This window comes from Cyprinodon variegatus, unplaced genomic scaffold (assembly GCF_000732505.1).
Source record: "Cyprinodon variegatus isolate N-32 unplaced genomic scaffold, C_variegatus-1.0 Scaffold106, whole genome shotgun sequence".
Lineage (NCBI taxonomy): Eukaryota > Metazoa > Chordata > Actinopteri > Cyprinodontiformes > Cyprinodontidae > Cyprinodon > Cyprinodon variegatus.
Window position 1 is genome coordinate 810,053 of NW_015150559.1, and position 23,013 is coordinate 833,065.

General features: G+C 36.1%; 1 protein-coding gene across 1 annotated transcript in view; it reads left to right on the forward strand.

Moving 5' to 3' along the window:
- The window catches only part of LOC107084672 (ryanodine receptor 2-like), a 99,917-nt gene that overhangs the window by 20,426 nt on the left and 56,478 nt on the right, over positions 1-23,013 (forward strand). The window contains exons 21-54 of the mRNA XM_015374604.1: positions 28-132; positions 234-337; positions 466-549; positions 687-846; positions 3,174-3,321; positions 3,590-3,798; positions 5,810-5,984; positions 6,849-7,057; positions 7,241-7,433; positions 7,664-7,796; positions 8,836-8,950; positions 9,230-9,390; positions 9,560-9,719; positions 10,988-11,074; positions 11,193-11,419; positions 11,642-11,855; positions 11,928-12,548; positions 13,405-13,605; positions 14,679-14,790; positions 14,908-15,036; positions 15,267-15,543; positions 15,622-15,736; positions 15,858-15,990; positions 16,086-16,189; positions 16,310-16,445; positions 17,697-17,883; positions 18,050-18,158; positions 18,590-18,710; positions 19,401-19,570; positions 19,822-20,042; positions 20,935-21,025; positions 21,101-21,241; positions 22,183-22,343; positions 22,432-22,510. Coding sequence (XP_015230090.1) covers positions 28-132; positions 234-337; positions 466-549; positions 687-846; positions 3,174-3,321; positions 3,590-3,798; positions 5,810-5,984; positions 6,849-7,057; positions 7,241-7,433; positions 7,664-7,796; positions 8,836-8,950; positions 9,230-9,390; positions 9,560-9,719; positions 10,988-11,074; positions 11,193-11,419; positions 11,642-11,855; positions 11,928-12,548; positions 13,405-13,605; positions 14,679-14,790; positions 14,908-15,036; positions 15,267-15,543; positions 15,622-15,736; positions 15,858-15,990; positions 16,086-16,189; positions 16,310-16,445; positions 17,697-17,883; positions 18,050-18,158; positions 18,590-18,710; positions 19,401-19,570; positions 19,822-20,042; positions 20,935-21,025; positions 21,101-21,241; positions 22,183-22,343; positions 22,432-22,510 — 5,592 coding nt within the window. The remainder of the gene's footprint in view (positions 1-27; positions 133-233; positions 338-465; positions 550-686; positions 847-3,173; positions 3,322-3,589; positions 3,799-5,809; positions 5,985-6,848; positions 7,058-7,240; positions 7,434-7,663; positions 7,797-8,835; positions 8,951-9,229; positions 9,391-9,559; positions 9,720-10,987; positions 11,075-11,192; positions 11,420-11,641; positions 11,856-11,927; positions 12,549-13,404; positions 13,606-14,678; positions 14,791-14,907; positions 15,037-15,266; positions 15,544-15,621; positions 15,737-15,857; positions 15,991-16,085; positions 16,190-16,309; positions 16,446-17,696; positions 17,884-18,049; positions 18,159-18,589; positions 18,711-19,400; positions 19,571-19,821; positions 20,043-20,934; positions 21,026-21,100; positions 21,242-22,182; positions 22,344-22,431; positions 22,511-23,013) is intronic.

Consider the following 23,013-nt stretch of genomic DNA (forward strand, 5'->3'; position numbering starts at 1 on the left):
GCAATGTCAGGTGTTTTTCTCTTATAGGTTGTATTACCTCCACAACTTGAAGACATCAAAGAAAAAATGGCGGAAAATTTTCATGAACTCTGGTTAAAGGACAGAATTGACCTTGGGTGGACATATGGAACAGTAAGAAAAGTAGTTTTTAGGGAAACATTTAATTAATATCCCCAATCTCTTAATTTTTGGTTCTGCCTGTGATGTAATAAACAGCTGTTTTTGACACCCAGGTGAAAGATGAAAGCAAACAACATGATCCTTGTCTAGTTGAGTTCTCCAAGCTTCCAGAGCAGGAGAGAAACCAGAACCTACAGATGGCTGAGGATACACTTAAGTAAGCTTTAATAGATGAAACCTAAAATGACAAACTGAAATCCGATCAAAGTTTAAATTTTGGTTAAAAAGTTGAATATTAATTATGAAAGAGGTAGTGTGTTAATGCGTCCTGTTGTCTTATTGAAGGACCCTGCTTGCACTTGGTTTCCACATTGGTTTAGCTGATGACTGCGCTGAGGAACGCACCAAATACATGAGATTACACGCAAAGTAATAATTTTAATGTGCTTGATTGAATTTTGATGGAATTTGCATTGTTAGAGTTTGGATAAAACATAATATTTTATGCAAATGTTTTAGATTTGATTTTGATATACCAATGCCTTTTTCTCAATCATCTGTTTCAGGTATGAGCTGCCCTGTGGCTACAGGCCTGCACCCATAGATTTAAGACAAATTATCCTCAGTTCAGCCGATGAGCATGTGGTTACCTTGCTGGCAGAAAACCAACATAATGTATGGGCCAGAGAGCGTATCAAACAGGGATGGACCTATGGACCTCAGCAGGTGCTATTTTTTATGTGGCCTTGGTTTCATAAAGGCGGATCACGATACAATAGAATACCATAAACATTTCATATATTTCAACAAATCAATACAAAAAAAATCTAACTCATTGAACTTAATCATTACACCCAGAGTTATATATTACAGTACAGCATATACAGTATTTAAACTTAACTTCTCAACTGAAATGCAGTTAACACTTCCATAATTTTTTTTATCCCCTTAAATTTAGTGTGGCATCTTTTTTCATAGCAGTGACTGCACCCCATTTATGAATTGTTTCTACAAATACAGACTAGTTTTAACATTTAAACAGTGAGAGTTAAAATGCACATATTACAGATGTTAGCTTTTTTTGGGTTTGTATAAAATCCAGAACTATCCATTCCTTTTTAACAACATTCAAGTGCTTCAAACTGATAACTTACAGTGAACAATTTCCCAGTAGCCACAGGTGAAATGACTAATCACTAACTGTGGCAAAACCATCCTCAACCCTAAGAAATATGGTGTCATAAAATGGGACAGATGGACCCAGTATTCAAGGCAAGTCAGACAATGGGAAGATTCAAAACGTTTAATAATAGAAATGATAAGACAGAACACAACAGAAACACGGGCTGCTAAGGATAATTGGACCACAGTGGCTGCAGGGGGAGGCGGGGCACTGCCCAATCACTGACATTCTGGAGGGAGAAACATAGGTAAGTGACCAGGATCATCTGATGGAAATGATTATCCAAGTGAGTCACTTACCTGGTTTAACAGTACAGTCCATCCTCTCCGAAGAAGGCAAGATCCAGCTGATGGACTGATAAATGAGATGCGGCTCAGAGCCGTCCAAAGTGTCCCAGATGCAGCAACCCCAGTGAGCAGGCAGGAGACCGATCCAGGTCAGAGAAATAGTTCAGAACCGGACAGTTCCGAGTTCCAGGCATAGTACGTTGCCTGACAAGGGGTTCCAATCCGAACAGGAACAGACAGATTCAGGGTTTTCAGGAATCCTCAGAGTGTGAAGGCAGGTTCAGAGTTCTATGATACCACCAGCATATGCAGACAGACACACGCCGATAAATACAGGCACGCTCAGGGGTAGAGAGGAACATAGACAAGACATGGTTCCAGGATAAACGGCAAACTTTAAACTGGTGTCCACCTTGGAGCCAGGCTTACAGGAATTAAAACTGACTTTCCCTGCATTCCAAGCCAAAAGCCTGAGCCGGGACACAACCAGTAGACAGGAGACAAACACCAAACCCTCTCAATCCACTGGTCTCCAAGACTCAGGGCATGAACCAGGAAATTAACTCTCATGAAACAAACATGAATAACTGACATGAAAACATAACACGAATAAACAAAGAATAGACAAATAAATTAAGAAATAGACGAATAATGATCTGGCCCTGATAGCTGGGCTGAACTGTATATATAGCAGAGGGAGCAGGATAATAAGATTAATGATAATTAGAGAGCAGGGAGGGAATAGCAGGTGAATAATGTAAGTAATCATAGAAGCTACCGGCGCTTCGATCATGACATATGGATTCTATGTCCTTCAAGTCTTCCTCCAAAACTTTAGAAACTTGATGTACAAGTCCAAGGCTTGCTTTTCTGATATCTGAAAGAAGAACATTTCTTTCCCAATTTGGTTTTTGCCCATGTCTGGATTGGAGCTATGCTCTGTTGCTCTTGAACCTCTGGCTCCAGCTGTAGTCTATATATTGTTAATGTCCTTCACGCCCTTGAAGTTAGGTTTTTTTTGTACAATGGTGCACTTAGATGGAGCAATATAGGAAGCTAGCTTACTTTTGATAGTCACCTTTTTTGCCTTATGCACCTTTGGGAGAACATCAGTGGAATTTTAACTAGGCAATCTCCTCTATACTTCTGTTGTTTTAAACAAATGAAAATTAAATTTAAAATTTAAGATATTCTATTTCTCTAATTGTATATTTTCTTATTTCAAAGAACACATTGTAACTTAAATCAATAAAATGAACATAAAAATCTCTTGGACACACCAACTATTATGTTATAAATATCAGTTTAAGTTTTTTTCATTATGTACGAAATGCTACAGGTTATTTAGCCCCTAGATCATATTACATTTTAGACCCAAATGTCTTGCAGCAAAACAATTACAAGTTTTAAGTTTAATCTGTTTATCCATTTAATACAATTAAATCCGCCCCACAGCATGCCATGAGACTGCTCATTCTCTGAACACATATCCCATAATTATACATACAGTAGATCCTTAAAATGTTAAAGACATTCGGACAACATTTAACTACCCATTTGCTCTTTCCAATCTATGTTTGTAGGATATAAAAGGAAAGCGGAGCCCTCACCTCGTACCTTACAGTCTTGTTGATGAAAGGATGAGAAAAGCAGGCACTGAAAGTGTGAGAGAGGCCGTCTGTATCCTGCTGGCATTTGGCTACAGCCTGGAGTCCTTAAGCCAGGAACAGAGTATGAATCAAATACCTGTCACTAATCTTTAAAGTCTCAGTTTAATTTATCTCTATTCTATCTGTTGTGGACTTCTTTAACCATGTACATGTTCTCAATGAATAGCTAATGTATGAAACCTAATGGAAACTCTACAGTAAGTTGCAGTTTTTAAATTGTGGTTTATTGCTGTAACCTCTGTCAGTGTTGGAAAGATAAACTAACAAGGGAGGAATTTAAATTTCATTTTATGAGATAACCATTTTTACTCTGTTTCTTTGACTGACAGCTCCTTTATCAAAGCCATGCCTCTTCTCGATGGAAAAGAGCAGAGTGTTCAGACCAGATAAATCCTACGTGGTGACCAAGGGGAAGTGGTATTTTGAATTCGAAGTCCTGACAGCTGGGAATATGAGAGTGGGTTGGGCCCGACCAGGCTGTACTCCAGATAAAGAGCTTGGCTCAGATGACCAGGCTTATGTCTTTGATGGATTTGAGGTGAGGCATTCCAATTTACCAACTCCTGATTTCCCAAAGATGCTTGCTGTTGTAAAAACCCAATTCCTAGCTAGTTTGTTAAAAAAAAGCATACTGTGGATTTGTGCCGTTTTTTCATCAGAGTAGATTTAATTTACAAGCATTGCCTAAATTCAGATTTCCTTTTATCTTTGATGTCTCTTATCCAATATCAATATGCAATTTATCTGATCTGTTTTAAAAAGCAACTTTTAGTCTGAACTTTGTTCAGACCTTAATGATTAGATGTTTTTGTTTCATAAAACTGCTTTCAAGCTAATTTGATAAAATGGTTTCCTTTCATAATTCAAGGCAGTTTGTGTTGAATGTATTCAAGTCTCTACAAGGAAATCATTTTTTTATTTTTTTATTATAACAAAACCAGACATTTGATAACCAAGAACACTCCAATCTACTCAGAGAGAAAATGAGTGTTATAATATTTTTTTATCACTCTTTGGGTGTTTAATTTGGTTTGGAAAATTTACTAATCCTTAAGTTATTAAATCGACTTTCACCTCACATGGGGTATACAAAAATAACCTTTCCCTTAAATTTCCTCATGTTAAGGGTAATATTTTTCACTAATGAGGAGAAAACCAGCATTGATGCAACTTACGGTATAAAAGTCAGAGATCAACAGGGTCTCAGTAGGGTTGTGATGTAATGCCACAACATGGGTGGTATACCATCCAATGCACTTCTTGGAGATTAATTAATTAGATATAATCAAGTAAAAATACAAATTCCAGACATATATTTGATAAAAACCAGCAAGATCGAGGTTATAAGGTTTGCACATAATAAAAAGAAATACTATCATTTGCAAGCAAAATCATAGTAATATTATGGATAAAGTTCAGTTCCTTACCAAGGTTTTTGAGTTACTGTAGCTCATCAGTTGCTACAGCTGTTAAATTTTATTTATTCATTGTTTTAAGAAATTGAGTGAAATTAAGGGTTTATAGATTTGGCTCAGAAATTGTAAAAGACATTGATTCTTGCTTTTTAAAATATAAGCGATTCCATTCCAAACCTTGTAATACTATACCTTACAAGTGTCTCCATTAATATGTGTCATGAAGCAGGGCTAGAAAACAAGGCTAGCTGGTTGCCTTGGTCAGTAAAAGCAGTTTTGAAGTTATATTTTCATACATTCTCTATAGCTGATTATTGCTATAGAGTGTTTGAGTCATATAACCATAAATGCCCTCAAATTAAATACAAATACACAATATTTATTAAGGCATTTAAAACTACTCCTTAATCCACATGCTTTCAATTTATGCGATTGACTACCAGATTAGTCTCTATTATATTACGGCATTTACTCATTTCCATACCCGGACTCTGTTTAACTGTTTAATTACTTACCTGTGTACATTCAACAGTTAAATGACCTCAACATAAAAACTGGGTTTATTCACTCTGTTGTTAGATTGTTTGTGTTTGTCTCCTGTTAGTCATGTATTTCTGAATTGTTTCTTCCTTAAAATCTTTATTGCATTTATTCCTGCCACCCTCATCCTTGAATAAGAGCTGAAAAAACTTTTTTTCATGATGCATTTTTGTATTGAAACAAAATAATGAATTGATGCATCAGCATTAGCAGATGTCATGGCATTGTACATTATTTGTCAAATGCAGTTGAGAAAAAAACATGCGTTGAAATCGTTTGCAGAAATTGATCTGTCCGAATGTCATCTTATTTGATCTTTACAATGCAGAATTTTTTATGTTCATTTTTAAGAAATGTATTATTTTAAACTTCTACAAGGGAAAAAACACACAATTCTATCCTGCTCTGTTCCTATATTGGTTAATTTACAAGAGGTAAACGTACCTCTGTTGTTTTAAGATGTTCAATTCTACATAAATGAGCAGTATTCTTTTACTTCATCCCCTTTTTTGTACTTTGATGCTGTAGTTAAATATCCATATATAGTTTTTTTTTTTATTAAGAAAAAAACATCTTCCAATGTTTTGCTTTCAGGCTCAGTGGTGCCATCAGGGAGGTGAGCCCCTGGGGCGTCCGTGGCTCAGAGGCGATGTGGTGGGTTGCTTGGTGGACATGTTTGAAGGCACCATGATGGTCACGCTCAATGGAGAGCTGCTGTTTAATGACAGAGGATCAGAGCTGGCTGCCAAGGATTTGGATATCAGAGATGGTGCGGGAAAATCCTTTGCTGGAGTTTGCATACTGAACACAGATATTTTCTATGGAACTGTGAGAACATATAGATACAGTACTGGAAAACAGTTTCAGTTTCAGCTAGATTTTGTTTGAGGGTTTGGTCACTTGAGTATGTAGGATCATCACTAAATGGTAACGCTGAAAAAAGATATCCAGAGTAAATGCTATTTTTATATTATGATTTGAGTTATTCATAGAAGCAGGCAGTAATACTAACCTGAGTAAAACAAATTCTCCCATAAACCTATTAAAAGGTTGTGCAACCACTTTTATCAACAGACGGCATTAAATATTCCTGGTTAGGAATGAGTAATTTACATAAATTTGGTGTAATTTTAGCTCATTCTTTGTTGTAACATTGTTTATTCACTAACAATGCGACAATTTAAAGTGTCTTTAATGCTATATGAGATATGGCCTTAATGATTGGTCTTAAGTTCAAGATTTTAACTAGGCCCAACTGAAACGCTGTTTTAGTGTTTTCCTGAGCTAAGGTTGGTGTATTTCAGCCATTGTGGTGATGCAGAGCCCAAGTGTTTTTGACCTTAAAGATTCAAAGTGACAACCTGCCATTCACTGTGATTTACTATTGTTTTCTGGGAAAATTGTAAATGTATATTTCCAGCAAGATGTGTGTTTTGCATTTAACCCCTCAGCCTTATTTTCCTTTGCAAATTTAATATTTTTAAAATTCTAGTGGGATAAAAAGTGTAAAATGAAAAGAAATCAGCAAGAATGTAACCCCTCTTAAGACTATAAACATCTTTATTCTTGTTTTCCATTTGTTCATGTATTTATGAAGTCCACCCTTGAACAAATTTCCCTTTGTTTTTTTTAGGCCTGTTGCCTGTGGTCAGTGTTGGGGTGAACCAGGTGGGAAGGCTAAATCTAGGCCGCCAGGTGGAGACTCTGCAGTACTTTAATGTGTGTGGCCAGCAAGAGGGTTATAAACCTTTTGCCTTTAATATGACCAGAGACCCATCTCTGTGGATGAGTTGGAATCTGCCGCACTTTATGTCAGTGCAGCCTGATGATCAAAACCTTCAGGTTAGTGCAGTGGTCGAGGGATTATTTTCACACAGCTTGGTAACAATCATTGCAAGGACCTAGCACTGTACAATAGCTGTAGAATTGTTAATATGGAGCCATCTCTGGGACTCAGCAATGTTTTTTTTATATGTATTAATGCACCACTTTGATTCCCAAAACATTTTGCTAATCTGACTCAAGGTTACTCGACTCAGGGGCTCAATGGATTTCTTATCCAGCCTGAGGGTCTCTCAGCGTTTGTTGGTGCAACATGGTGGAGGGAGTGAGATGGGCTTTTACCGGCTCAGCATGCCCATTGAGTGTGCTGCCACACTCAGAAGCCCTAAAGATGGTGTGCCTCTAGTCCCCTCCAGCTCTTTAACTCCAAGTTCAGGTTCGTATGCATTGCTCAGAGAACTCACACAGATAATATTGTATCTAATGCAGCACATAAAACCAATGATCCATTAGATGAAATACTGTAAATTGTGTATGGAATCCAGCTGCTATTATTCAGACTTATCCCCTGTCTAGATAACTGATATTCTACCATTATGACCTTGATGTATTGTTCTAGTTAAGCTCCCCAGGGCCACAGTGTAATTAATGCCTGTTGTCCTTTAGCGAGAAAAGAGCTGGAGGACACAGACTCTGACTTTGAAGTGCTGATGAAGTCAGCACGCAGCTTTGCTGGCTCAAGAGATGAGCTCAACCACAAGGATCACGGTCATGAAAAAACATCAAAACTAAAACAGCGGTAGGTAAAAGAGTAAAAAACCCTGATATTAAACATATAGGGAAAAATTGAAATGTTTTAAACATTTAGATGTTAATTCAGTTCACTTATTTACCATTTGTTTAATAAAAAAGGGCATGTTACTTTTCAAATTAGGGAATTTTTATCATTCTTTTTGCCATATTTATATCCAGTTACATTCAGTTTGATTTAATCCAAGCTTTATTAAAATAAAGCCGCATTAATCTGATCACTTTACAGTTCCCTTTTACTGTAGACACCATGGTCATTGGCATCAAGTCATTCAATTTGCTGCTGTCCCTTATTCTGAGTAAGCATGTGATGACTAAACAAATGTATGGTCATCAAATGCTCTCATTTGTAAGAGGAAAAAAACAAAACACAGAAGGGCTGGTCCATAACTACTATTTTGGGGAAGAACAATCTAAGATTATATGCAGATATTAGGAGCAATAGCTCAGTGAATAACTTCAAAAATAAGTCACAAAGAACTGTGATGATAGCAATACAGGCAGCTTAGCTACATAAATACCTTGACACTGAAAAGAACCAAAGAACCATGGGAGTTGAAGTAATTACAATTGGAAAGAAAACAAAGAGCTTACAGAAAGTTAATGTTATCCACAACTCTGACAAATTATGTCCTGAAAGATGAAATAATAAGAGGGCATCAGCAGCATTCTGCCTGCATATTAATAATAAGAATATTTTCTTCTTATTGATAATCAGGCAGAATGCTGCTGATGGTTAATGGTTAATGATGGTTAATGGTTAATGATAACAGTAGCATCATCAAGGAGGCAGTTATGCTGTGAATATATGGGGTCAGAACCAATTTACACAATCCACGGAAGAGACACACCTAACCATAAACTGGCCCACTTGTATATTCCGTGAAAAGAAACCGAGAGAACAAAGTTAAAAACAACAAATAATACATACATGGAAAATAACAGTCTGANAGCTGAATAGATTTGAAGGAACAATGATTTGAAAGAGAAACTTTGCATAACCAATTCCACTTTCTGTTATCTTGAAGGTTCATGATGAAAAGGAACAAACCAGGCTTAGTCAGCAGTAACTCCTCTGCACGGCTTCTGGAAGACGTCATTGTTGAAAAGGATAACTATGACCATCTTATCCAGAGCGCTAGAGTAATATTTCTTCATTACCTCATTTCATCACAACTACTTGATTGTGCTAAATAATTTTTCTTTATATATTTTAATATTTTTGCAGTCTGCAATTTTTAAGATGGATTGTATTGCTAGCCTTCTATCCTAGATGGGGAATATTAAACAAACTGTTAAACAATGGATTGTGCACTTTCATTATGCTGTTGTTCTTTTCCAATTACCAGCCACACTAATACAATAACTGCATAAACACGGTTTGAATACCCAACCATACACTCAATGACCTATTTGTTTCAGTATTATTATGCAGTGAGGGTTCTTCCTGGCCAGGAGCCATTCAATGTGTGGATAGGCTGGGTGACCTCTGACTTTCATCAACATGACACAACATTTGATGCGGACAATGTCGGCACAGTGACTGTCACCCTCGGAGATGACACTGGCAAAGTTCAGGAAAGGTTAATCAGTGCAAAGAGAATTGCATATTTTTGTGAATATATAAGAGTTGATGGCTTACTTTTCCTTCTTAAGTTATAATCTGCTCAGCCTCATAATTTTAATGTCCCATTTGTGTCCTATATGCTATAATTACTGTTGACTGAAGGTTTTCCAATCTCTCTGGTATAGTGTGAAGCGATGCAACAGTTTCATGGTTTGTGCTGGAGAGGCCACAGGTCTGTCTCAGAGTCGTCGGAGTGCAGGGTTGGAGATTGGCTGCTTGATTGATTCAGCGACTGGACTGCTCACCTTTACTTCCAATGGCATTGAAATGTCAACTTTCTTTCAAGTAGGTCCTGCAGCAGATATTGTACCTTGCTAATGTAAAACCACATTAAAAAGTTGCGGTGGACCTATAATTCAGCCTCCCTGACTCAATAGAAAAAATACCTCTACTTTCAATAGAGAGTGACTGGAGACATCACAGTCCTTTGCATTCTAGGATGAAATGGGTGTATTTTTTTTTAGATCTGCTTAACAGAAAGTTATTGTTAGACAAAGAACCAATATAACACTTTCCTGATCAGACTAATTTTTCAGTTGTTTGATGCACGATTTAGTCTAGAGGGCTGGACGTGTTCTTGTCTTTTACCTCATGACTTTTCAGTCTGATGGTCCAAAGTTGTCAAACATCAGATAATACCGCCAGGTGCTTTTAGGGATGCTGAACTTGGAAGTAACAGGTCTAGTGCCTCTAGTGGCTTAAGGTTATAGTGTTTATTTAGCATTGCACATATCAATTTGACACTTTTCTTATGTATATACTTGGATATATACTAAAGTCCTGCTAAAGCAATTAAGTGCAACATCATTATAATCTAATTTCCTATTACACCTCATTTCCTCAACGGATTATTTAGGATATATCTGCTTTGAATAGACAGATTCAAAGTTTTAAAAAAACAAAAATAATACTTCAAGACATTCATTCTTAATTAGAATTATGTCTTTACTTTTACCTACTCAGTCCAGCACAATCAAACAATTTAATTGTAGCTCTTGCTGTTTGTGAATGTCAACCTGCTGGATGGTAAACTAGTTGTTTAGGATTGTCCTACCTTTAGTTGCAGCCATGTGATTTTTACAGCTCTGACTAGCTTTCCTGTTACAAAAACATCCCCTCTTCATAATGCTATTACACTTACAGTATTGGGTCTTTTGTAGCATTTGTTTTTACTGCTTGCTTTCATAGAATAGCTACAGCTGAGATAAAATAAAGCGGCAGGCCTTGAAAGATAAGTGGTTGCTTATGTTTTTTATTATGTATATAAGTATTTTTCATGTGACTTACAGCAGGAAGAAAGAACTTTAAAAGCTTGTATCCTTTTATTCTTGCTTTTATACTTTACTATATCTGAGTAAAAAAAAGGTTGTAGCATAAAACATGAAAAGTGAGTGGCAATGAGCATGTACGCATGAATGGTTATTCTTCTGTTGAACAAATATTTCTGTATGCAACTTATGTTTGAGAAAGCACGTCATTCAAGCTGTTTTAGACAAATGTTAATGGTTTACATTTCATAATTAAGCTGTGAAACTATTTCCCAACTAAAATAGGTGGAGGCTGGTACCAAGCTGTTTCCAGCTGTTTTTGTCAAGCCAACCACCACCAACATGTTTCAGTTTGAACTTGAAAGCACAAAGGTAATTAATGCCAATGAACTGATATGAAAATATAAAGTTATTAATAAATCTTCTAACATGATAAATAAAAAATAAATTCAAGTTGATGAACTATAGTGATGCTGTTATTTTTTTCTAGAACGTCATGCCCTTGTCATCAGGTTTGCTTCGCAGTCAGAGAAGGAACCCAAGTCCTCAATGCCCTCCAAGGTTTCAGGTTCAGCACCTGAAACCTGTCACATGGACCAGAGTACCAGACAGTGGGTTAAAGGTATTTGTAGATCGACCAGATGAGCACCATGGCTGGAGAGTCCAATGCTCTGATCCCCAACAAGTAATGATTCTTCAGATTCCTGAAGAAAATAGGTAAAAATAAAAAAAAGAACCAAATAATGTGTGGTTGTATTTACCCATTTACATAAATATTTTTATTAAGCAAAATTTTACATGTCCGCAATTTTAAATTACAATAGATTTGCCTTTTTTTTTAACCAGGTACCCTTCAATATCCCCCATTACAGTTTTAATTAGATTTTAAGAAAGCAAAACCTCTAAAACTTTCCTTAATTTTTCCTTGACATTCACTAGGTGTGTTGACATTTTGGAGCTGTCCGAGCTTGATGACCTCCTCACTTTTCATCAAAATATCCTCCTGCTCTACTCCTCGCTAGCTGCCTTTGGTAACAACAGAGTTTGCCATGCTCTGTGCAGTCACGTTGACCAGTCACAGATCCTCTATGCTATTCAGAATCCTAACCTCCCGGGGCAGCTCCGCTCAGCGTATTATCAGCTCCTTATTCAGGTACCTGTTGGAATTAATGCAAACAATGATAATAACAAAGCTTTTGTTACCTTTTATACTTTTTATTTTTAGGTTTATCTAAGCAGCCACACAACAGCATGCCTTATGATGAATCATGAATACATAATCCCAATGACTGACCAGACCAGAGAAGCCTCATTTTATCTTGGTATGGAAAAGTTTTCTGGAGGGATTGCTCAAACATCAGAAGGCATTCCTAGCACTTGCAGAAGCAAGTGCCTCAAACCGCAGATGCATTTCTCATCTCCTTGTTTTGTCAGAGGTTATGAGACTGAAGAGGAAAGTGTGGCTGAAATAGCCTGCACAGACAGCCCAGAAATTCCTTTGGACATACTGAAGAATTTGACATTGGACATGCTGACTGCTGGGGTTGTAGCTGTCGGTCAAGCTGTGAGGGATCCTGCAGGAGGAAGTGTTGAAGTTTTGCTTGTTCCACCTTTAAAAGTGTTGTACAGCCTTCTGGCCATGGGAGTGTTTGGGGATGAAGACCTTGCAAAGGTTCTTTGGCTAATTGAACCAAATGTATTCTCCAAAAATATCAAAACTGTTAAAGGGAAGGAAAAGGAAAGTGAAGATGATAAACAAGGACAAAAGAAGAGGAGCACAAACCATGATGATATCAATAAACAAGGGCTTCTTCAGATGAAGCTTCCAGAAGCTGTCCAACTTGAGGTGATTGTATATTTATTTCCGTTCACTAAACCTAATTTTATTTAATCAAATTGTTATAAGTTGCTCTGAGCAGCTAAAGCTTGAAATGTATTGTCAAGGCAGTCATCTATATTTTTCTAAAAAGAGGAGAACATAAATGTGAAGTGCAAAGGAAATAAGATATGGTTTTATTTAAAGGTTATTTACAGATTCACACATGGATTTAGGTTTACTATAACTGGGCCATTTTGACATAGAGATATGATCTGAACCAGTAGTTTTTATACTTCCTATAGCATGAACATCTCTTCTGTTGTATTAGAGGATTAGAAGATTACTTCAGAATGAGAAACATTGGCCAAAACTATCCACTGTACCTCGAATGTATATTTACAGTTTTTAATCTTCTGGTGAACCAGTGCCCTAATTTAGGTCTCTTTCTCTAGTAGTCTGTTATGGCACTGCAATGTAGTTTGCATCCACCCTTCTTCCCATCAATTCTCTTAATAAGTTAGAAAAAGTCTCTACATGCTGATGCTGCCACCATAATGTATCTTGGGGGATGATCCCATCAGAGTTAGGTATTTTTTTTATTTCAGTCTAATATTTTTTAAATTTTTCATTTGTAAAACTTTGTATGTAAACCTAAGTGTCTCAGCGCTTCTTCTTCCATGTGTTTACCTATGGTAAAGGAAGTTAGTCACCAGGCCGTACTTTAAATAATTGCAAAGGAAGTTTAGTTTAGTCTTTAACTTACATTTTTTATTCAAATTTAACTTTGTGGATTTAACATGACAGAAATCTGAAAGAGTTTATGGATATGATAAGTGCCAGTGCAACCCTGACTAAGAAAGATTTTCCACATCTCCTCTTTTAGCTTTGTCATCTGCTGTCCTACCTGTGTGACTGCCAGGTGCAACACAGAGTTGAAGCAGTGACTGCATTCTCTGCAGACTTTGTACATCGGCTACAAGAAAACCAGAGGTTTCGTTACAATCAGGTCATGCAGGCTCTCAACATGTCTGCAGCGCTGACTGCTCGCAAAACCAAGGAGTTCAGGCTTCCTCCACAAGAACAGGTTGAGTAGCCCTGGATAGATACAGAACTTAATTAGACTGCATAATAACTGTCAAAAGGGATATTTACAGATTTTAAAAGTGAGGTTCTCTCATAAGGTATTTGGTAGTTATGATCTTATCTGAAATTAATATTTCTTTCTGGATCTTTATTTAGTATACATCCAAACTATTAAGTTTCCAGATAACGACCAATTATCTGAGAAGAAACTCAGAAATGTCTTGGTTATGTGAACCCCATGACCCTTTGAATAATGCTTGTGTTTGCATTGGGTGGTTATTTACAGAGAATCCAATGAATATTTATTTAAAAAATGAAGGTAGGAGGTGTTGCATCTCTTATGGTCTTAATGTGTGAAACACAAACCAAAAGTGGAAGGTGTAAAGCATTTCTGATCTTTGTAAACTGTCAAACCAATGTAAAAGGCAGTTTGGAAAGCAAACATACATACTGTAGTAGTTTATCAGTTTACTGACTTTTGCAGTTTATTACTTTTCTGCTGGACTTTTAATATGGTCAGAAATGGTTCATTCTTTCATGATCCATATCCTGTGAAAAACAAAGTAATTGGCTTCTTTGTGAATAACTTTCACTTTACAAATGGGGGTACGGTTTAAACAAGAATTTAATCTCTACCAACAATCTTTGAAGAATTAAGACTGAGACTGAGCCATAGTCTTTTCTTAGACTTTTCCAACCTGGCATATAAAAAAAGTATGTACTAGTTCAAAAGTATATGTACTTTGTTTTTTATGATCGTCTCTAAAGTAAATTTTTAATTGCTGTTTTTATAAGGTCTACGATTGTAAGTCAAATCCCTTTTCTGAGCACACAAACTTGGCAAATTAATCGATTCTTTGTTTAAAGTTCTTAGGGGTTTATTTTGGTCGAGGCCTATGTTTCAGAAATGCCTTAAGCTTTAACTCGGATCTGTACCAAATAAGAGTAAAAAATACATTTCCGGTTAAATATTGACTATTATTTAAAAAGTCTATCCCTTTTAACAAGATAAATAATTATGGTTCACACTACTTTTGTTAACCTTTTTCTTCAATTTTTTCTCCATTTAAAAAGATGAATTTGCTGCTAAGCTTCAGGGAAGATGAACAACAAGAGAACTGCCCCTGTCCTGTCGAACTCCAACAGCTATTATTGGACTTTCACCACCTGCTTAACACACACTGTGGTAATAATATGGTTGATCTTTCAATTATTAAATCATGGAACTATGAAACCCTCATAGAGGGCAACCGCTCTAATTACCATAAATCGTAAAGATCCTTTTAATATCTGTCTTATCAAGGCACTGAAATGGTTCCAGACTCAGAGGAAGAAGATGATGCCAAAATGTCTTTAAAAGATTGGCTTTTTTATCGAGTTGGACATAAAAAGAAACCAATAGAATTGAAAGAACATAAATCTTCCTCCCCAAGTAAGCCTGCTTTTATAGATTTTGAAATATGAGAAACTCTAATTTTTCACTTCATCTAAGATTTGATCTTCTGTGATTCAGTTACCTTTCGTCTGTAGCAGGGAAAAATATATGTTTAGAAAATTGTCTAGAATTGGAAAAATTTAAAAGTGTATTTTCTGGCTTTTTCATGATAAGTGCCTTCAGGTCCCACAGTCTAGTTTTTATCAACACTTCTCACTTCCTGGCAGAGTCTCTCAGAAGACTGATTTCGGAGACGATGGTGTGCTGGGCTCAGGAAAGAGAGATAGAAGATCCTGAACTGGTCAGGGCTATCTTCACTTTGCTATACCGGCAGTATCAGGGCCTCGAGGGCCAAATGAAAGGGTCACTGTTAAAGGCATATACCATCAGCCAGTCTTCCATGGAGGACACCATGGCACTCCTGTCCTCCCTGTGCCAAATCCGTTCTCTCCTAAGTGTCCGTATGGGGAAAGAAGAAGAGAAGCTGATGATCAGAAGGCTTGGGTAGAGAAAGAATTGTCTCTTGTGATGCATTATCATAATTGTGTGCACTGCAGTGATGCTTATTGTTTATATTTGCAGAGATATTATGAATAATAAAGTTTTCTACCAACATCCCAATTTGATGAGAGCTTTAGGCATGCATGAGACTGTGATGGAGGTGATGGTCAATGTTCTGGGTGAAGGAGAGTCCAAGGTAATGGATTGACAGTTATAATCAGCTGTTGTTAACACATTATTGTCTTTATCTATAAATACATATTATGCTATAAACTGTAAACTAACCCACTTTAACTTCATAAATGTTACTGTTTCAGGAAATCACTTTCCCCAAGATGGTAGCCAGCTGTTGTAGATTCCTTTGTTACTTTTGCCGTATCAGTCGTCACAATCAGGGAGCTCTATTTGACTGCCTCACCTACTTACTGGAAAACAGCCGAGTTGGACTGGGTAGGTTCTTTATCTCCTCAAGATTGTAACATAGTAAATTTACCAGCTTTATTAGAATGAGTTTTAAAAATTTTCACTTGTTTTTTTTTCTTCAGCTTCCCCATCCATGCGTGGCTCCACTCCTCTTGATGTGGCAGCAGCCTCTGTTATGGATAATAATGAGCTAGCATTATCACTAAAGGAACCTGACCTAGAAAAGGTGTAATGCTATATATATGTTTTTGTTTTGTTTTGTAGTTTGCCAACAATGTTGTGAAAGGCCACATCAAAAAGCAAACAAAAACCATGTCTACTTTTTCTAATCTGATTTACAATCCAGGTGGTTCATTACCTTGCTGCATGTGGCCTCCAGAGCTGTTCAATGCTTGTGGCAAAAGGCTACGCTGACATTGGATGGAACCCCGTGGAGGGAGAGCGCTATCTGGATTTTCTACGCTTTGCTGTCTTCTGTAATGGTACATTTGCACGATTAAAGCATGAAAAACTACTCTTAACAGGGTTTTTTTTTACTTTATTACTTGTCATGGATGGTGATAAGCTTAATAAAATGCAATCAAGGAAAGAGTCGTAGTACACTCAAAAAATTGCTTGGTAAAAGGTGGCCTAATTGGGGTAACTTTGTAAACCCATTACTGGGTCAAATATAGACTGATCCAAGCCAGGTTGATTCAACTCGACAAAGTTGGATCCCTGGTTTGATCTTGTCTACTGGGTCTGATTTCCAAAATCCAAAACATGGATTTTAGTCATCCAGAGCTAATAGTAAAAGGTATAATGAAGGATTTCCTTGAATTCGTTAAAAGATATTATAAATACAGATGCAGTCAATCTGATAAATGTCAAAACGTCCACTTAAAATGTGTAAACATTTCTAGGCATAACTTATACCTAGAAATATACATATAAACTTAATTCTTGTGGTGTATTTTTCTTTTTAGTTCATGAAATTCTGTTTCTGCAGGTAAAAATGTAACTTAGAAAATCTGCTCTTACTCTAATAACTCTTATTACTCTGCTATGGCTCTAGATACTACTTTGAAATGAGATAAATGTTTTGCATCCTAACATCACATGAACTTATGACATTAAACTTCCCTGTGCCCCTACTTAATATAAAGAATTGCAAAAACATATGAATAAAACTATTGAATACTCTCTTTATTACAACCACGGTTTTAATTATTTATTGAGGCATTTAGAAATGCTTATAATGCTTATAATGCATTGGATAATAATTGCTCATGGGAGCTGAAGGATTCAAGCAAGGAGCAAAATGCAAAGCCTAAAAGCCACAAATAGCTGCTTCATTTCATGTTCCCCATTATCTTCGACATTTGGAACAGAGGTAATTCATTCTGCTATTGATTATCTTTTTTCTGAACCAGTGCCTAAAAGTCATCCCTCCGAATTGCCCTTGAGGTTGTTTACCATTCAGCCAAATGGCTTTCTGTTTGGCCGGTGTCTTTGTGATTTAAAGTTCTATCTTTTAGCTAAAGCCTTCAGTTTGTGCTATATTTATAAGAATATGATTATGTTGCTTCTGCTAATATTTTTTTTCTCATAAATTCAACAAAAATGTACTTACAGTCGAACAAAACAAGAATGACACATAATGCACATAGCCAGTCCAAAGTGTTCTTTCTCACACAGTCTAAAAAAATTAAGAGTTTATTTTTTCTTTACTTTCTTTGCTCTTTTTCCCAAAGGTGAAAGCATAGAGGAGAATGCATATGTGGTCTTGCGGTTGCTCATTCGTCGGCCTGAATGCTTTGGCCCTGCGCTAAGAGGAAATAAAGGAGATGGACTCCTAGCAGCAATGAAGGAAGCCATTAGAATCTCTGAGGACCAGTCTATGGATGGACCTTTACCCAGTCAGCACTCAAACAGAACAATGTCTGTATCACCCATTGGAAGAAACATAATGGATAATCTAAAATTAACATCTTGTGTCACATCAAAAAATCTGTCTCAAAAGCTCAAAACTTTTGTTTCCTTAAATAATGTGTGATTGTTGACATTGAAAATTTCTTACGGCTTTTGTGGTCGATTTCTATCACAGGGACGCTCCAAACAACAATGACGATGACCTTATTCACATGGGGCATGCCATCATGACCTTCTATTCAGCGCTTATTGACTTGCTGGGACGCTGTGCTCCAGAGATGCATGTAAGTAGTTTCTACTACAGCAGATTTTCATGCCACTGAGTTACATCTAATGACATACCAAAAAAAAAAGATTATTTGTTCTTTGAATGTCAAAATAGTGAACATAAATAATGATAAACATATGCATTTAATTTATTATAAATCATGGCATTTGCCAATCATTTAAAGAACCTTTTCTTCGGTACTCTTTATTTTGTAGCATTTAATAATGTATAAAGTATATTTGTAACAAGGATACATATTCATCTAACATATAATACAACTCATTAGCGTATCCTGACATTATATATATATATATATATATATATGTATATATATATATATATATATATATATATATATACGGTATATATATATGCTCACTGCGGCTGCTGATTATTTAGGGGGAAATATAACTTACCAGATGTTCTCTTTTCTGAACTGTTGATCAGCTAATTCAAGGCGGCAAAGGAGAAGCCATTCGCATCAGGGCCATCCTGAGATCACTCATCCCTGTTCAGGATCTTGAAGGAGTCATCAGCCTCTGCTTTAAACTCCCATCAATTTCTGAAGGTCAATGTGCGGTATTGTTTGTCTTTTAACATAAAATTTCCAGGGTGAAATATGAAGATATATATTTTTCCCTATACACATTTATTTTGTCAGGATGGATGAAAAAAAATGCTTAATCTAAAATGGTACAACCTTTTCTCTTTATACCCAGTCCAGCTTACTTAGAATCAATTGGAGTCGTAAACATTACATGATCTTATTTTGTTTTGTTTTATTTAATGACAATAGTCATCATTTAAAGAGCCATGATTTTTCCTTGTAAGATTGTTTGCTTTTTGCAAAAAGCTGACGGATACTTTACATTCTATCGGATTCTACTTGCTAAAACTTGCAATTTTAATATTATATCTACATTGAACACATTGTCAATAACACGAGGCCCCAAAGCTTCGGGTTGTAGACGTATGTCTAAAAGAAGCGCACAACAAGATATACTGCATAAAACAAATGTCAACTCCATGATATGATTAAAAGTTTAGGCTAGTTGTGGTCTAGTCTTTTGAATATTCTCTAGTTTGTTTTCTGGTAGAAAATATAATTTTATTGTATGATTGTTTCTTTTTTGGGGGGCTGTACTGCTGTGGAAATGTATGCTATTACCTTTTTATAATTTGTCATTTATTTCCCTTTGAGATTATTGTAATTTTGAATAGAAGCTAAGTTAAACTAATACTTTTTGTTATTGTCTAGATGGTGTGCTGGATGAGCCTGACTTGTCCACAGTGTTCTGTCCAGACCACAAGGCTGCTATGGTTTTGTTTCTGGATCGGGTTTATGGTATCCAGGAGAGGAGTTTTCTTTTGCACCTTCTGGAAGTCGGCTTTCTGCCTGACCTTCAAGCAGCTGTTTCTTTGGACACTGTGAGCGTTATTTTACCTCACTAATCCAAAAGGCGTGTTTGTGGCTGAATTAAAGCTAACTAAATAGAGCTTTAAACACTATATATTTTATAGTAACAACAAAAATATATTTATTTTTTTCCTTGTTTCTTTTGGCATAAAAAATGCATAATATTTAATATAAAAACATGGATATGCTTTCCAGTTGTTACCTGTTAATTATGTTCCTTCCATCACTAGACTCCAAAAGTCTCTCTTTTTTTTAAATACAGACTGCCCTAGGATCAACAGACATGGCACTGGCTCTCAATAGATACTTGTGTACAGCTGTTCTTCCCCTGCTCACCAAACATTCAGCCCTATTCCAGGATTTGGAGGATCATGTATTGCTGGTAGATTCCCTTATCCAGGCAATCTACAGGCTCTCTAGAGCTCTATGCTTGACCAGGGCTCAGAGAAACACCACAGAGGATTGCTTGCTAGCTTTGTGCAGGTGAGATTGGAAACTAACAGACAGACAATTCCGTCTTGAAGTTGAGTTTTACCAACTTTAAGACAAATAAAATCCAGTTTATTTGTTATTATTTAATTTATCTGCAGGCGAAGTTGCATCTTTCTTTAGTATTCAGAGTGATATTCTGATAGATTGTTTTAATCCCATTAAGAAATAGTAGATAAAAGACATCTTTATGTAAATCTTACACTTTATGCTTACAACAGTGCTTCACAGCACTGTTTATAACACTTGCGGGTTGTTATTTTTTACATTTATGCAATCTATTTGTGTTCTTAATTTTGTTTTTACAAATAGAAATTTAAAAAATATATTACTCTCACAAATGGTCAACTTCACATAACTTCACAATTAAAGTAAAACAGGTTTTTTGGTTGTAATTTAACAAAAACTAAAGTACATGTAGGAATTATTTAAAAACAATACCGGTATCACTGAATGCATTTTAAAGAGGGGGTTTATCTTTTTGTTTTTTTCCACTAAAACATGGGATGCAACATAATCTTCAAAAAAAGAAAAAAAAAAACAACTAACCAACAAACTCAATTGTGAAACCCTAATTATATTTATACATATTGTATCTTTGGGCATTTTAAGTATTTTTCCTGGATTTCTGTCATTCTCACAACTTTCTGTATCCATTGACCCACCCAGCCATAAAACCGCAAATAGAATGTATTATGATTAATTATGTTGTTTCGCCAATTTGTTCTTAATTTACAGAATTTAATCATCTTGTAAGATTAATGATTACCTTGCCTTTATGAAATTACATTAGTCACTCCTCTGTGTATTTAGACATTTCTGTTAGTGTGTATGTGTTAGTGATGGAGTTGGAGGGTTTCATGTTATCAGTTCTTGGTCTTTTTAGTAATCTCCAGACATCTACGATGCAGCCTCTCCTTCAAAGGCTTGTCTTTGATGTTCTCCATCTCTCAGACCACAGCAATATGCCTCTAAAAGTAAGTATATAAATAAATTAGATATACTCTTAAAATAGTATATCAGATTTTTATTTATGTTTTCTTAATTCACAGATGTTGACCAATCATTATGAGCAGAGATGGAGGTATTATTCCCAAGCTGGAAGGCAGAATGACCAGAACTTTGCGTCTGAAGATGAACTCAATCTGTCTACAAAGTTATTCTGGAGTGTTTTTAAGAGCTTGACAAAAAAGGTAAGAAATTATTAATACATTTTCCTCAACTTTTACCTAAAATTTTAAACACACTCAAATAATATTTTCAAATTGAATGGACCAGTTGAAAAAAGGACATTGTATCATCTGTTATCTTTTCAACTCTATCCTTTTACCATTCTCTGTCTATTTTAGGAGAAACAGCAAAATGCATTTCATTCATGTGCTCTTTTGGTGTATTAGGAGAACTTTAGTGAAAGAAGAAGGAGCACAGTGGAGATAAATAGTTAATCATATCGCGGTATGAAAACTTGAGCAGACTTCCTAGAGACTTTAAAGACACACAACCCGCAAATGAAACTCACAGCTCTCAGTTTGCTCTAAACTCATCTTTTTTATGAATCATTCTGAGCAAAAACAATATGAGAGGATTAACTGAATAGGCAAATTAATTGATTACGTAGTATAATTCTGTCTGAGGTATAAGGTTAGATACTAACAGTATACAGTATACAGTTTTCTGTGGAGGCTTGTAAAATCAATGGATGTTTTAATATAAGACATATAATTAGGTTTATTTTAGAAAACCAATCAACCAAGGGTGAAAATGGCACCAAAGGAGAAAGTAATATTTTTAGATTGGATTTGCAGTAGGTGTTCCAATTAATTGTTATTATAACGGTATTTGCTTTGCAAGACCGAACATCAAAGTTGTTGAAGGTTGAATTAAACTTAATAACTGACCAGTGTCTTGCATGTTCTCTGTTTTGTAACCAACTTACTGTAGCCATATTTTCGCCATGTCTGGACCTTGACAACTTATTTGTATTTAAGGAAAGTCTGATACATTTTGGAAAAACGCTTGTAAAGAGGGTACAAAGAACTTTAACGTCTACAAATGTCTGTATTCAGCTAATTTCTAATCTGTTTAGTATTTTTTTTCTTTCTTCCATTCTCCCCTTTCTTTTTCAACTCTAAAGACCCTCAGTCCTCAGTTGTTCAGACTAAGTGTGCAGTGCCTTGTTTCAGTTGCCAAAGCTTTGCCTCCTGACTATGTAGAGCCAGGCTGTTTGTCTCAAATGGAGGGAATAACCTCATTGGAGAGCGGATATTTTGACCTCCAACCTGTAGACACATCAAAGTAAGAAATGGCAGAAATAGTTGTCATTTAGTGACAAGAATCCTCCAGCTAACCTAATTTGATTCTGTGTTTTCTCTCCTCGAACTAGTGTCTCTGTTCCTGAAAGACTTGATTTTGTGGTTAACAAGTATGCAGAGCACACTCACGAGAAATGGTCTCTGGAGAAGGTAATATCTTAGTGACTGATTCTGAGATCTACATTGCTTGGCAAAAATTAGGGAGCTGATAACACACCTTAGGGCACTGTCACACCTTGCCGATTTAGCCAGCATATGTCTGACGTCCCAGAATTTCCTAAAACGCTGTCATACACTGAACTTTCTATGTATTTTTTTCAATTTTAGGCGTATACATAGTGTATTCATATGAGTCCAGAACTAATGTCCAAGGACAGCCTAACTTATGCATAATGTACAGCAGCGTAATGCATTACGAAGCATCAGTTAAAGCTGCTTCCCTAAGGCGTTTCACCGCTCCTGAGGGGAGCAGCAATGCGCCCGTAGGTGGCTATTCTGCATAAAAAGATGTCTTTGATCACAGTATTAACCTAACTGCTGTTTACCGCCTGCCCAAAAAAAAGGAATTAGTATAAAGAAGAAAGAAAGAAAGAAAGAAAGAAAGAAAGAAAGAAAGAAAGAAAGAAAGAAAGAAAGAAAGAAAGAAAGAAAGA